This window comes from Crocodylus porosus, unplaced genomic scaffold (assembly GCF_001723895.1).
Source record: "Crocodylus porosus isolate Cpor-Errol unplaced genomic scaffold, CroPor_comp1, whole genome shotgun sequence".
NCBI classification, from domain to species: domain Eukaryota; kingdom Metazoa; phylum Chordata; order Crocodylia; family Crocodylidae; genus Crocodylus; species Crocodylus porosus.
This window is the reverse complement of record NW_017728886.1, coordinates 104549531-104565488: the sequence shown is the minus strand read 5'-3', so window position 1 is coordinate 104565488 and position 15958 is coordinate 104549531. Positions and strand designations below refer to the sequence as shown.

Here is a 15958-nt window from a genome sequence, read left to right as displayed (position 1 = left end):
AAAAATTAGAGGAAGGTCAGTCACAAGACTGGTGACCAAGAGCACAGACCAGTCAGCCTGGTTGGTTGAACCCTGACCCCACTATAAATTTTATTATTTCCTGGAAAATGCTTGATGGCACACTGCAGTCCTTCCTGAGTATTTCAGAACTCTTCTGTCTTCACAGCCTAACTCAGAAGCAGGGTTTTGCTTTCCTCAAATCTCACTTCTCCACAATAGTCTTGATAGATAGAGTTCCTACTTTTGTTTAGAATTTGGTATGACTTTGGTTACAATGTTTTAGGCTTTTCAAAAGTTTTCTGATAATAGGCTGTAGTACGTAGACCTGAAATCCATTAGTTGCTCTTACAGATAAGCTAAATCAATTGATCTTGTTAGGGCACTCTTAGGACAGGCAGCCTCCTTTCTACTTCAGTGGATGGGGCTCCTTCATCTGCTAAAGGTTGCTTACAGACTCTGGCAAACTTCTTCACAACCATTGGGCAAGAAACATATGGAAAAGTTTAGTCACAGAATTCTTAAGATGCGGCTGAAGGCACCACCACCCTGTTGTGTCTGACTTTTAATTCAGTCCTATCAAGGGGTATCTAAAACCCAGAGAGGAAGAATCAAGACTGAGAGTCCCAGTGGAGTTCTGCATTGGACATATAATTATGTACATTTGTTACCATCTTACCTTTACAAACGAGTGCTGTAGTAAAAGTGGTTTATGTTCCTGACCCCTAAGCTATGTCCTGCTCCTCCCATTGATTTGTCCTGACACTTTGGGAAAGCCACTTGATCATTACATACTTAATTCGTTTATCTATACGATAAGGATCATACTTGCTTCCCTCCCAGGGTTATAATATTTATTGCTTACAAATTCCTTTGCCATTCTTAGTAAAGTTTAGTACAATCTGTTGCTTGCAAGGATTCAAATTACCTATAACACAAATTCTTTGTTTAGATTTGGCAGTGTGGAGGAAGCCTGGAGATCCACCCTTGTTCTCATGTTGGCCATGTTTTCCCAAAACAAGCACCCTATTCACGGGCTAAGGCTCTGGCCAACAGTGTACGTGCAGCGGAAGTGTGGATGGATGAATATAAAGAGCTTTATTATCACCGAAATCCACATGCGCGTTTGGTGAGTTTGACATATGCTACACTTTAAAATTGAACCGGAATATCTTGTTTTTTAGCTTTTGTTTTTTTTAACAGGGAAATGTGTTAGAGAGTGTTGTTGCTTCGTTCTTTCTTTCAGTAGTCTTTTTTTTTTTAACCAAATAAAATTATTCTTTTTCCTGATATAAAATGAACACAGAGTTAATTTTTTATAACTTGAAAAACTGGGAAAATTCTGTAAGACTACAAGAAAGCCCAAATTGTAGTAGTATTTAAAAAGGGTAAGCTGTATGAATCAGGCACATTTGAAATGGTGAGCCTGAAATTTACGCAGAGCAAGATAGTGAACCAACTAATACAGGACTCTATCAATACAAAATTACAAGACAGAAATACGATTAATGCTAATCAGCATAGTTCAGTGGAAAATAAATCTTATCTAAGCACCTTGGTAATGATCTTTGACAAGATTACAAGCCTGGTGACAAAAAGTACAACTGTATTGAAATAATGTAAATGGAGACTCATAAGTTTTTTTTGGTTTTTTTTATTTAGTGGTGTAGAACCTTATGATTAAAAAAACAACTATTCAGAATTTATACGGACCAGATTTATATGATTAAAAATTAGATCTCAAAACATAATTAACTGGAAAATGGGGGAAGTTTTACTAATGGGGTGCTCCAAGGATTGGTTTTCGGTTAAAAAAAAATCATTTTTATTTCAAACAAGGAAAATTATAAAATTATTAGTTACTAAGATTTGCAGGTAACATACCTATTAGGAGAGATGGAGATGACAAGGAATGGCCCCTAGCTTGGGTAGACTGGCACAATCCAGCAAATTACTTTTTTAATTCCAGTTCAAGGCCCTGCACCTAGGATATATGTATGGGTAAGGCCTTAAATATACTGGCAGTGGAACATTCCCAAACTACTTATCCTGAGATATAGCCTTAGCCTGATATGGTAAATTAATCATTCAGACTTCAGGCAGAAAACAAGGATCTAGCATCTTAAGAGTGAGGCAGCTGCAACTCTAGGCATGCTATCTGCTCTATATCCAGTTAAAACCCTGCAAGTAGCATGGCAGGGCTGTAAACAGAGCCCAACTCTTCACCTTCCAGTCTGAGGCTTTAAGCAATAGGCAGTGGAATCTCTGACATCTCTGTACTTTTGAGAATTTGTAATAAAGTAAAAATAGATGTTTTTAGGATTCTGAGAAGTAGAATACAGAGGTACAGGTTGTAGCTGTGTTGGTCTAAGGATATAGGCAGATGAGTGTTTTTTTGGGTAAATCTGATATCTTTTATTAGACCAACTGAAATAGTTGGAAAAATTCTTCTTTGCAAACTTTTGGGTATAAATACCCTCAGTCAGGTTGAGGAAGCATCTGCAGTTGGTGTGTGCTCTTCCAAAGTAAACTGTTTCTAAATATTACTTACTGAATTGGACTGCAGAAGGAGTAGCCAGTATTTGGTAGTGCATCTTTAAAAAAAAAAATCTGTCATGTATGTGGCTCAAAAAAGCACAGAACACTCCCATACCTGTACTATTATGGGTAACTGGACATGACAGGTTGAAGCAGACAGAAGGCATACTTGCTGAACCTGTCAAGGCAGCATATTCGGTGCTGCGTTGCATTAGATTTCACAGTCATTGTAGCCACTCTGGGTCAGTACTCCAGTGGGAGACTTACAGTTCATGTTGCTGGATTCAGTAGTGGCAATTAAACAACAGGCCCCACTCTGCCTTGGCCAATAAGTAACCTGAAGCTATGTTTACGGATTGGTTACATCTACATTACACACTGCTGCCAGCATTGCTGTGTGAATCTGGGTGTGAAGTGGTGCAATCCTTAACTAATTAGCACCCTTGTGCTAGCAGAAGCCCCTTGTTTAGGCAAAACGTACTGCTGTTTTAACCAATAACTGCCGGGTTTGCTCAGGCTGAGTAAACTGTTTTGGTAAAAGTATACCTTTGCTAGTGTCCCTACACTAAGAACTGGGAGAATATACCACTATTTCTGTACTCATAAAGTGTTCCTAATGGGAATATAGATTCATTGGACAGTGTAGCTAGGGTACAGTCTTTCAAAAAAAAAAAACATAACATGGGTATAATGACTGCTTCTGCTCTAAGGCCTTTTTTCCAGTTGTAGCAGTAGAAGTGTTAGTGCTACCATCCTGGCCAAATCTCGTTGTTTTGTTCTTAGCTGATTATATTATAGAAAGAGAGCTTTGTTCAGCTTTAGCCTCTTTTGAATGGAGGATCTGGCCTGCCTCCCTCATCACAATCCACACGTGTTATGTTCTTCCTCTTCAGCGTTACAACGGTCACCATGAAGGTTTTGTCTTAAAGCACAAGTTTGAAATAGGATGTATGGACTTTTTTTTATCTGTTGCAGGTGGAAATTAATGCTTTTCAACTGCTGGAATGTGAGTTTGACATCATGCTGTCAGTAACAAGGAGTGCTGGAAAACTTTCTAGTAATGTTAAGGCCCTGGGTGGCTGACTGTATAATGTGCTGCATCTTTAGCTGCCAGTAAACAAAACTTTTTGTTGTTGATACCCAAGATATTTTTTTGATCTTGTATTGTTGTAACTTAAAGGGTTCAGAGCTTGAACTGAGGGGTTTTGTTCGAGGTTTTTTTTTTTTTTTTATTATTTTCCTAAAATTGCTGCTGTTATATTGTGGGTTACCACAATAATGTGATGTACTGCCTGGCTCCTGTATCCTGACAGACTATTTCTTGCCCTGCCTCCAATTGGCAGATTGACAAACGGTCTCCCTAGGCTAGGGAGCTGTTCTGAGGGGCTGTGGTACAGAAGCCTACCTTAACAGAGATGTAGCATTTCTGAAAATGTGAAACATACAGGGGAAAATAGCATTTTTTTTCAAAAAGGAGGAAAAAAGAAAGTTCTGGGGGAAATTAGAAATATCTGCAGTAGTTACTTGCTTGTCAAAGCTAAACAGGTAAATGTAATATAGTCTATATGACTACACTAATATGGTGGCTTGTAAACAAAATAGATGGTTAGATCCATAGGGCTCAGGAACAGTATGCAAATAGCTACCTGATGTAAATGCAGCAGAAATTCACAAACCTTGGAAAATGAACATCCCTATCTCTATGCACCATAATATTGTCAAAACAGCGTAGTATTAAGCGTCAACAGTAAATTTAGTTACCTATAGCCAAACTTTATATTAAAAACAATAGATACCAAGCTCTTGAATCCTGAATTATATAGAAAGTAAATATAATTTTGTAGGCAAAACTAGCCATCTTTTATAAGTAGGGACCTACTCAATCCATGATTTCACAGAAGCTTCAAAATCAGGCATTGTCCATGAAATCTAAGGGGGGAAAAAAACTTACTGAAAATAAAATGCTGGCTCTTCCTCTAGCGGGAAGAGCAGCAGCCAAGATAGCAGGGGGAGCCCCTCACTGCTGATTATCCGAGAGGGCTGCTTGTCGCATAGCCCTGCCTGGCTCAGCCAAACACTGGAGGGGGGATGGAGCCACACAATGGATAATCCCTCTTGGCCAGTCAGCGGTGGGGTGGCACTGGGGCCCCTCAGCCAATCAGAGGTGTGCTGTTCCTCTGTCCTGTCCCCCCCTTCCCCGGTGGGATCAGCCCTTGAACATGGTGGTGGCCAGCCCTGTGATTGGCTTGCGAAATAAGCCACCTGCCTCCTTGATTTTGGTAGGCCCCTATTTCTAAGCAAATCTAATAGCACTTATAGTGTGTTGTATAAAGACTGCGCACACGCTGCAGGACCAATAGGCTGAGCAGATTCCAAGAGTGCACTTCTGGAACAAATACCTGGAGAGGTTCTGTATTCTCCAGTATTTGGAAATATGTATCCTACGTAGAATCCAATGCACATTACTTGTTAAGTAATCCAGTCACATGTTGTAACAGCACTGTCATTGCTAACATTGCTACCTTTGAACCTTGTTCTAAACAGTTTGTAGTGTGTATTGATTGACAGCAGAATTCTTCCTTTCTTCAGATAAAGTTCTTACTTTTAACTTCTTCTTGATTTGGAAGTGGAGATGCACATTGATTCTCAGAAAAAAAGTGACTTTAACTTCACCCTAAATTGAGGAATGTTTCATCAGAATGCTTTACCTAATTTAGATAACAGTGATTGCAGAAGCAATGGGCTGTAGAGTCTCCAGGGAGCTCTGCAGGAGAACTCAGAAGGTATCCTCAAAAGGTGTCCCATTGACTTAAATGCTTTAAGATGTTTAGCTGTCCGTTTCTGAGTGGCCTTGGTTTTAATATATGTTAAAATGGCTTGACTGCACATATCACCCATATTGTTTTGTTAGAAATCTTCACTTTTGTTCTTACCAGGCTTTTCTTCCTGTGGCATCTTAATGGCTACAGCTTCACTAAGAGTAGTTTTCATAAATTTGAAGTTTCCCTTGCTCTTTTTAGCCGTCTTTTTCAATGTGTCCAACTTCATGGAATCATAAAGAAGCAGGTTTGGGCCTTGGGAAGTGCAGTAATATGCGAATATTTGTCCATTATGATGTTTTATGTTGCTTTCATATGGCTGGCGTTGTCAGCAGAGTGAATGCCTTTCAGCTTCCAAACTTCTCTAGCATTTCACATATTTCAGTGCTAATACTCTGAAGTATGACTTTTTCTTTTATTTTCACCCATTTTTAAGTACTGCCAAAATGTCCCATTGACTAGTCCTTGCACAGTTCGTACCACGCGTTTATATTCTGACTGTAGAAGAAACATGCTCAAAATATAACTTCTGGGTGAGTGATAGAATGGTCTATACCATGACTATTTTCATCAACTGATGGTGGGCCACATATCATCACTCCTATGAGAGCTTAGTCAATTTTTTTCTTGATACTCAGACATTGTCTTGTTTTTTACATGAGGACATTGCTGGAAGTCTTTCTTTTTATATAGTTGAGTGTCCCATGGTTTTGTGATGACTGCAGAGGCAAACTTAAGTGTACAATGCTCCCAGATACTGATCTGTCAGAAGCAGAACTACAGGATCAAGGAATGTTGCAAGTATAACAACTGTGAGCCTCTGTTTACCTAAAGCTTTCCTTCTTGGCCTTCATTTCCACACATGAAAGACATTTTTAATGTGTGCTTGTTGGGGATGCAAAGACATACTTGGTCATCCTTGTAGTGTTCGGAAACTCATATTTCATTTGGCAGTGTTTGCAAAGTGCAGGTCTTTTTTTGTCAAACAAACAATCTTCAGTGTAGAAATATTTCCTGGTGTTACAACATGGTCACGGTGTTTCAGCTGAGGGAGAAGTGGGGTGGGGGAAGAACTCTGTTGTGCTGGGTACTTCAGGGCTGCAACTGCTTAAACCATTCTGCTCCCATCATCTTCACACCCGCATCTTCTGCCCCTGCGCTGAAATCACCAGTGATAGGCAAACAGGCAGCAACCCAGCAAAGAGGACCCCTGTACTCTCTCCTGTTCTATAGTGAAGATGGCAGCGTCCTTTATTGATTGGGGGATGAAAGTGCATGTACTATGGGTTACATGAGAAATCTGGCATATGGGAATTGTAATGCAGAAGCAGGACTGAAGGTGGGTTTTTTAAATAGTCACTTTGTTTGAAATGCTTTGGAGTTGCAAGAAAACTTTTTGAGGGACTCAAATTCAGCACCAAGGATAACACTGTAAACTATACTCCAAAAATATTTTGCTCTTCATTCTTTGGAAAATAAAATCATATTGATGTTTATTTTGAATTTTTCCCCAAATTTCCCTTTTTTTCTTAACCAGACCTAGGAAAAGGGTGGAAGAGAACTTTTGTTTTATAGAAAGATTTCTGTTTTTTCTTTTTACCCCAGACTGATTTATCTCTTGCTTGGATGTTGAAAATGATTGCAACTAAGCTTATATTGTATATTTTCAAATTGTCCCAAAAAGAAAACATAAATGACAATATTCAACACAAGATAAAATTTCTCAGTGCTGCCTTTTGACATCTCCAAAATAGTGTCTTTTGATAATCATGATATCAGGACTTAAACTAAACTCTGCATCAGGCTGTTGTCACGCCTACCCTGTTGTATGGATGTTAAACTTGGATGATGTATTGGAAACACCTGGAAGCTCTGGACTGTTACTGTTGGTAATGTCTTTGAGAGATCCTCCATATCAATTTGAAAGACAGAAGAACATACACCAGTATTCTGGCTCAAGCGAAAACCACCAACATTGAAGCCATTTTTGTACGCCACCAACTCTATCAGACAGGATATGCTATAAGGATGCCTGACAACTGGTTCCCAGAACAGGTACTATACTCCCAACTCACCACTGGCCACCACTCTAGAGGTGGGCAAAAGAAGAGATTCAAAGACACCTTGAAGGTTAACTGAAGTAATGCAATATTAACCTCAAAACCTGGGAGACTCAAGCATCGAATCATCCCCAGTGGCACCATGATGTACGGCAAGGCATCGTTCATGTCATGTAAACTCGCCTCATTTTGGAAGCAGTTAGATGAGAGACAAAAGAGAGACCCGACATCACCAGGATCTACTTCTCCCTCCTGGGACTATTTGCCAGGTCTGCAGTGAAACATGTGCATCTTGAATCGGCCTCCTCTGTCATCTAAGGGCTCACCAGTGACTTCCTTATTTACTGAAAGACTTGTCATACCCGTACTGAGAGATTACTGCTGCTGCTGCTTACATCCTTCATTGTTCTACTCAGCTTTTAGAGGAGTTTGTCTGTTTCTTAGTTCTGAGTGATCAGAAAGAGGATCAGAACTTCTGACATCATTTGTTTGCTTTTCTCAGCGTCTACAAGGACAGGTAGACAATTGCTATTATAATCTGCCTGTAGAGAAAAGCATTCGGGGCAAGCCAGTGCTGATTAATGAAAAATCCAGCAATGGAAAAAGCACATGAAGCACTTCTGTGCATTCAAACAAGTGATTAGATGCACGTTCATATGGAAGAAGAGCTGCTGTCCATTTCATGTGCGGTGCTGAGGCACATATTAGTTCACTTATATTTTATCAAATTTCCAGCTTTTACAGCCTTATTCTGTATTTTTCCCACCATTCTGATGCTTTCAGAGCTTTGGGGAAATTGAGCAGAGTTTCAAAATCACATTGGGTGTGATAGATAGATGCACTGAGGTTAGTTGAAGGAATGCTCTGTGCATTCTAATTGGTAGGAGAGGGAGTACAAAGCAGCATCCCTGGCCAGAAGAAAACACACTCCTTTCCAGCTGCCTTAGTGCTTCACTGCCCTTTCTATTCACTGGCTAATCTTAGTTCTAAGTTTGGCCATCTGCGTCTCTGTATGTTGTGGTCTCTTCCAAGGTTTGTTGCTTTGTTGGCAGTTGGTTGATATTTTTGTCTCCATATTCCTTCAGAATTGCCAAGCTGTCTCCCAGCACCAGACGGATACCCAGCGCTGACTTCAGAAAGGGGTTTTGGTGGTCTCTGTCGTGCACAGCTACCATGCCAGAGTCCAACATACCCAAGTGGTACTAAATATATTTGGGGAGAATCTCACACCCTGAGACAAAGTGCTACATGCAGGCCTTTTGCCCCATGAAACCATAAGTATTGAAGCCATGAGAGATCAGAAAGATGCCAGATTTAATGGCTTCAGTACTTGACTTCAGGCAGCCTTTCTCGAGATGAATGTGGGAATTCATACCTCCTAGCCATAGCTTTATATTACTTGCAGATTCAAGTAGGTATCTATGCCTTGCTTTTTTCTTGGTTAGTGTTTTCAAGGTTATTTTCACAGCCAGAAGGGCTAGAAAGTTCGCTTTGATTAAAAGGGAATGAGGAAAAGGTGGCTGCAATCTCTCAAAGCTAGGGTTTGCAAGCAGGGATTCATGGCACACGTGTTTAAAACCTTGGATTGTGGAAAGAATTGGATTTTGCAAATAGATTTGAAGAAACACGATCAGTCAAAAGTTTGAGTAGTGGCTCTCTGGCAGATTTATGTTGTCTTTTTTTAGAGTTGGCTCTCTATTAGTGAATGTCCAAATTAGCAAGATCTGTAATGTTCATAAGGAACCTTAACAGAGAATTATAAATTTTAACAGATTTTAGTTTAATGATATCTTTAAAGCCAATTTTGTAAGTGGGTACTGAGAATAATTTAGCACTCTTAAATTCATGCACTTTTTTAAAAAGATTTTCAAATGTCCAGTCAAAAAGCTTTAGCTGTGAATATCTTACTGTATACTTAACTATTTTCTTATATTAAAAAAAAAATTAATGTGATCTGTGTTGAAATTTCTCTCCCAATGTTAAGAGTAATGAAATCAAATCTAGGGCTTGATGGTGGGAGTTTTCCTAAGCAACCACAGTATGATAAGAATGTTTTTACAGTTTATATAGCTAATCTATTGAAACATCTACTGTAGTTATTTTCGGGGGGTTTTTTCTTTCTTTTAGGAGCCATATGGAGATGTGACAGAAAGGAGAGTGCTTCGAGAAAAGCTCAAATGTAAGGACTTCAAATGGTTCTTAGAGAATATTTACCCAGAACTCCATGTACCTGAAGACAGGCTTGGCTTCTTTGGAATGGTAGGCAATGAGATTTTTCATTATTTGGAAGGAGTCTTCTCTGTTGGGTTAGTAAAATATGGAAGAGAAGTACGTCTCATGTTTTTATTTTGATGATGGTAGAATATTTTGGTAGAATTTAATTAGGTTGAGCAGATACTGAATTTCAGACACTAAGCTGAAAAAGTGCTATTTAGACCAAGAAATTAAAGCCTTACAGCTTAAAACAATGTTTTAAAAGTGTAAAGATGATGGTAACATAGCTGTCAGATTGCTTAAAATGTATAGGTAAGAAAAAAGATTCATGAGGGTTTTGTGCTATGCTTTTTGCTTTTAATTTGAAAATTAAGAAATTAATAGTCTGTAAATCTGTAACCTTGCTAGTCATATCCAAGTCATAAAATTAAAACCATTCTGGCTGTTCGGAAATAACCGCACCTTCCCTTGCTTTTCACTGATGAGCCCTGCAGAAGGCCATCAAATTTGGACCAGGTTCAGGATGGTATTCTAAAGCCATAGAGCCTTATAGAGAACATTATCGACTGCTGCCTCCGTCAGGGGCAAATTTAGCATGAACTGCCTGCACTGACCAGAACCGTGGTTACAGGAAATAAGAGTCCTCCTTGAGATTGCCTATGTTTGGGATTTGACAGAGCAGATCCTAAGTCCCCCATTATATATTTAAAATGCAGATACTGGTCTCTCTCCAACCTGACTCCCACTTACAGTGTTAAACCCACCTGTGCCTACCATGCATATTCAGAAGCAATCCATTATGGCTAAGTAGTTATCCACCTCTGCTTGTGCTGTGCAATCCTAATTTAGCAGAAGCATGTAAATTCCATATAAATCTGCATAAGTCTCTAGGACTTTGGCCAGAGAAAAAAGCGTTTAGTTATTGTTAGATGAATAGGAGAGCCTGCCTTTAATCCAGTGAATACGCCACTTGTCTTCAAAGTCAGAAACCCAAGCCTTAGGCTCCTCTCACCCTGAAGTGGCTTGAATTCATATCTCCCAGTTTCTAGGATAATGCTGTAACCATGAGAACATGGGCTAAGCAGGACTGAAGGCGTACTTCATCTCTCAAGTTTAAGTTGTCCTATCAATTCATCACATGGAAAAGATACGAAGGGCCAGAAAGTTGATGGACTTCATTCTATAGCTCTGTGTGTTGGTCACTTCCTTGGATGGAGGAAGCTTGGAGCATCACGTAGGCCCCTCTCCAACCCTCTTAAAGTTGATCCACTAGGCAGCCAAGAGAAGGAGATATGTAGTAGAACAAGCCATAGCAAATGTAACTCAGTGAGTTGTACATTGCCCTGGATGGGACAGGGATCTGGGTTCAAGTCTTGGACTTTAAATGGAGCAGAAGCTACTATACTGCCTTTTATCTATTTTATCCAATACATTTTAAATCCAAAGTATGATGGAGCAGCTTCAGGAAGAGGGCTTGAGAAGGACGTGGGGATGACCTATTCCATGGCCTGATGGCTAGAGCACTTTGAGGAAAAGCAAAAAATGCAGATTCAAGTCCCTTCTGGGCGTGGTCTCTGAAGAAGTGGTTCTGAAATTCAGGCTGTTGGGATGAAAAGTGGGAGGGCTGTCCTCCATTTTAATTTTAGCCTGTGTTGATACAAGGGAGTTCTGTTTCACCACAGATTGAAACAGAATGCTAAACTGTTCTATAAGTGCCCCGAACTGCAGTTCAGTAGCTTTGGATGTGCTGTGGAGGCCCTTAACACTTATTACAATTGTGGTTCAGTTATTGTGTTAATCACACCACAAATAGTAACAGTGCTACACAGTCAGCTGATTTATAGCACCGTAAATGAGGCAAACCAGACACAATATTCCAGAAAATACGTGGAACATCTTTGTAGCTCATTTTTATGGTTCCATAAATCAAGCAACCAGCCTGTTGTCAGCATGGGCATGGGGCTGGGGCTGGCTTCAGGACCAAGGCAGGTGTTCCATTGCTGAACATGGGCTGCTTGGGAGCAGGTTTCAAGGTTTTTCTAGAGGGGAGGGAGGGGTGCAGTTAAGTGATGCTTCCCTGCCCCCCCATGGAGAACCTGGAAACTCTCAAGCTCAGAAACCTTTCCTGCCTGCCAGGCAGCAGGCCAAGGCACTTTAAAATTGAGGGTTGGGGAAGTGGGGCTGAACCCCACTGTGGAGATCTCAACAAATGGGGACCCTGGAATGGGGGAGACACTCCCCGATCCCAGAGCCCCAGGACTTCTAAAAACCATGCGTGTGTAGCTGAGTGGTCCCTGGACTGTCTTGGGGCTAAGTAAATTGTTCTCTGCCAGAACTGGTGGAGCGTGGGGCATAAAATTCCTCCAATGCTACCCGTGCCATTGGTTTAATGTCTGCCAGGGGCCCTGGATACAGGAAGTGAAATAGCATTTAGCTCCCTCAGTCCACTTTGTCAGTAATGAAGGATGAAAGATTTAACCAATGGTGTTGTACCAATGACCAGTGTAATGGTCAGAAAACTCTCTCAAAGCCCTCTGAAAATCTTTCAGCTCTGAAAGCACAGCTTTGAGCACAGCTGGCCTGACTTCTGTACGATCACAACAAGAAATTCTGTCTCAAGTAGGGAGTTCGTGTAGTGGGCTGATGGATGCATTGGAACTTCTATTTTAATGCTATCCTGGGACTTGCATATTTGCCAGGCACTCTCAGGATACTGGGCCATGAGAGCAGAAACCTGAACACATTGTTAAAGAGAATGGGGATAAGAATAAGATATATGCCACCTGCTGCTATTTGAGAATGAAGGGAGCAGTATAAAACATCTCCTTGGGAATGCTGAGCAAACTGGCAAGTGTATGTCTTCAGCAGATGGTCGAGAGCAGGCATCTTTTAGGTGCTCGGCATGCTTCTGTTTCCCCTCAACTCAGTAAGACACCTAGGGTGTTTCTGTGAGGAAGTCAAGAGAAGGAAGTCACAATTTTAAAACTAAATCTACTTCAGGAATTCATCTTGTCAGACTGTGTCATTTCCCATTTTCCATTATCCCTGGCCAGATCAGAAGCTATACATAAGGTATTTTGCATGGCACAGTGCACAGCCATGCAGAGATGACCTAAGCTAGCTTGGGTATTGGAAGCAATCTGGTCATCTTTTTGCAGGGTTCCTGAGCCCAAGAGAGTACTGTGTTAGTGCAGCTAGACTGCTTCCAGTACCTAAGTTAGCACTGAGTGAATGCTGGAATTTCTGCAGGTTTAGCCCTCAACTACTGCTTGTAAAAAAGTGAAGTTCAGTCATGTAAGCATATGGAATACACCATGTTGGGCAGGAAAGATGTGAAGATATAATTTTAAGTGGAGATATACCCTGAAAAGTGATAAAACAAAAATTATGCCCAATGATTCAACTGATCTATGTATAGCCAGAATCCCATCTGTTGATTTCAGTGAATGGTTGGTCACACTCTTGGAAATTGAAATGGCTGTGCAGTGGTTTTTTGGTTCACAGAAATATGCTTGAAAACGTTGTCTTGTTAAACAATTCTATTTAACATTCATGGCATTTAACCATTAGAACAGTTTGCCAAACAAATTTTCCATCACTTGAAATCTTTTAAGTGAGATTGGAGGGCTTTCTAAAATTTACTGCATTGTTAAGCTCAATGTAAGAATCACTAAGCAAAATTTAATTCTTCCATGTTATACATTAGGGCCACAGTAAATGTCAACAGTAGTATTTTTGCTATTGTTTTTCCTAGTATGCGCAAAATCTATTAACCTGGTTGCCTACAGTTAAGTTCCTAAAGCCTTATTTAAACTGTTAAACCCATAAGTGACCAAGACTTTAAAAGGTTTGCCTGAGCTGTATTTGGTTTCATTGATGCAGACCTATTAAGGAGTTCATTTTGAGTTTGCAGACATGGAAATCAGAAAAAATACCTTCTTATATGAGTGCACATTGTACCAGAATCTTTGAAACACAATAAGCGTGGAAGTCCATGGTATCGTTACTAATCAGAACAGAATCAGACTTTGAAAGTGTTATTTTTTTCTACTAGTGTCTATATCATAGAAATTCTGTTCATTTTGGTCAGGATTTTTGAGTAGATATTGTGATACTAGGGCCATAAAAGATATAAAATTGTAAGAAATAAGTGGCAGGATAGCAACATAGTTATCACATTTGTCAGGTGTTCCAGGAGAAGATCCCTGACCTGAGGAAGGACATCTGGTGCCTAAAAGATTGACTAACAGCTTTCCCAACTCTCTTTCACTGTGTGCTTTGTATTTTCTTTTTTTTTTTTTTTTTTACTGTTTGTCTTTGGGCTTAGAGTAAAATTTTCAGATTTTTCTATCTCATTTAAAAAAAGGGGAGTTGGGCACTTCTGAGAATTTTACCCATCAGTCACAGAATCATTGAAGCATAGAAAATTAGGGCTGGAAGGGACCTCAGGCTCAGGGGACCATTTAGTCCAACCCCTTGCTCAAAACAGGACCATTCCCAACTAAATCATCCCAGCCAAGGCGTTGTTTAGCCGGGTCTTAAAAATCTCCAGGGATGGAGATTCCACCACCTCTCTGGTTAACCTGTTTCAGTGTTTTACTACCCTCCTGGTGAGAGACTTTTTACTAATATCTAACCTCAACTTCCCTTGCTACAACTTGAGACCATTGTTTCTCTGCTTTGTCCTTTGTTTTGACTTGAACTGGTCTCTTTTTCTATCTTCCTTTTGACCTCAGCTTTGGTGAGCAGGCACTTAAGAGGTTAAGATATTGTGGTATATCTGGAAATATAGTACCAATTATCTCTATCACTTCTGGGTTATCCTGAGTAAAGCACTTTGCCTCTGTTGAAATTCATGCCATTGTCTGTACTACTTTGTCCTTCCTTCATCATAACACAATATGGTGACAGAATTTGCTGTAGCCTTTCTCTGGAGAGAACTGAGATCAAAGGAAAATTAATAAACGGAAGAGGGAGGTGGAAAGAAAATATGTTTTCTGCAACCTGCAGAATGGAATGAGCTGGTAGGGTTGAACTGTAAAATGAGAAGGGAAAACAGATAAAGCTCAGAAAAGTACTATACTGCATCAGACTGGAGAAGAGGTGAAGAGGGACAAGCAGAGAAAAATAATCTCTATTAAGATGAAGGCTTGCTGATAAATGGAACAGCAGGCAGAAAAATATGGGGAAGCAGCCATCTTGCCCAGAAGCAGGGAGAGAAAACAGCTGTAGGCCTTAAGGATTAAAGAAGCTGCAAAAAGAAGAAATCCGTATGAGTTTGAAAAGCAATAGAACTCCATATTTCCAGGCAAATGAAGTCTGTATTTCCAGTAGCCTAACCAAAGAGTGTTCAACATGGCTAAAAAGTGATAATTCATTTTGCAATGTATCAAAAACATTTAACAGGAGTGGCTAATACCAAGCTAATATCTTCATCACCTAAGAAGGCATTTCTGATGATGCTGGGCCTAATTCTAGATGACAAAAATGAACACGAGATATGAGGAAACTGCTTAATGCAGTTCTTTTAGAAAACTGAGCAGTTTCTGCTGAGTTAGGAGGAGGAACATGAGGATGCAGTCATCAGCAGCATCCTGGTATCCCCTGATTAAAAAAAAATGCAAATTCTCTGATAAAAACCCTGAAAACTGTGTGTAAAATGTAAGGCCTCCACAGCCCTCTGCCACTCCAGCCCTGCCAGAGGGGCTATGGGGCTAGGGACTCAGGTCCACAGCCCCCTGCTTCCAGCAGAAGACAATGGCTGCTGCAGCAGAGCGAAGCCTGCCCCCACCCCAGCCCCCGGCTCGGGTGAGGGTGGAGCAGGCTCCCCACGACTGCACACACTCCCAGGGGCCAGGGGAGAACTGCACTCCTCCATATTTATGTGTGAGGCAGGAACAGGTGCACATTGCCTGCTGTAGCGTCGGGCTCCTGCCCTGCTGCCCTCCCGCAGGGCCTCTGCAGCCAGTGGGTGCAACCTGGCTGTGCGTGGAACAGTGTGGCCATGCAGGAAAGCTGCTTGCCACTACAAGCTCCATGCTATCCTGGCAATGTGTCCTCTGTGCACAGGGCTGCAGCAAGGGGCACAACCCTGCACCACCGCCTCTGCGCATGCAGGGGATGCTTCGCCAGGGTAGTGTGGAGCACGCAGCAGCAAGCAGTTTTCCTGCATGGCCACACTGTTCAGTGCAACACCAGGTTGCACCTGCTGGGCTGCGGAGGCCTTGGAGGAGGACAGCAGGGCAGGAGCCCAAACCTGGAACGGGTGCACTGCACACAGAGCCTGAGGGTGCAGGCCCCCCATGCCGTCCGGGGCACATGCAGCAATGA

The 15958-nt window shown here is 41.1% G+C and overlaps 1 protein-coding gene across 1 annotated transcript in view; it reads left to right on the top strand.

The window, feature by feature from the left end:
- The window catches only part of GALNT12 (polypeptide N-acetylgalactosaminyltransferase 12), an 83238-nt gene that overhangs the window by 43752 nt on the left and 23528 nt on the right, over nt 1–15958 (top strand). Inside the window, exons 7-8 of the mRNA XM_019536696.1 lie at nt 950–1126; nt 9542–9673. Of these exons, the coding sequence (XP_019392241.1) occupies nt 950–1126; nt 9542–9673 (309 nt within the window). The remainder of the gene's footprint in view (nt 1–949; nt 1127–9541; nt 9674–15958) is intronic.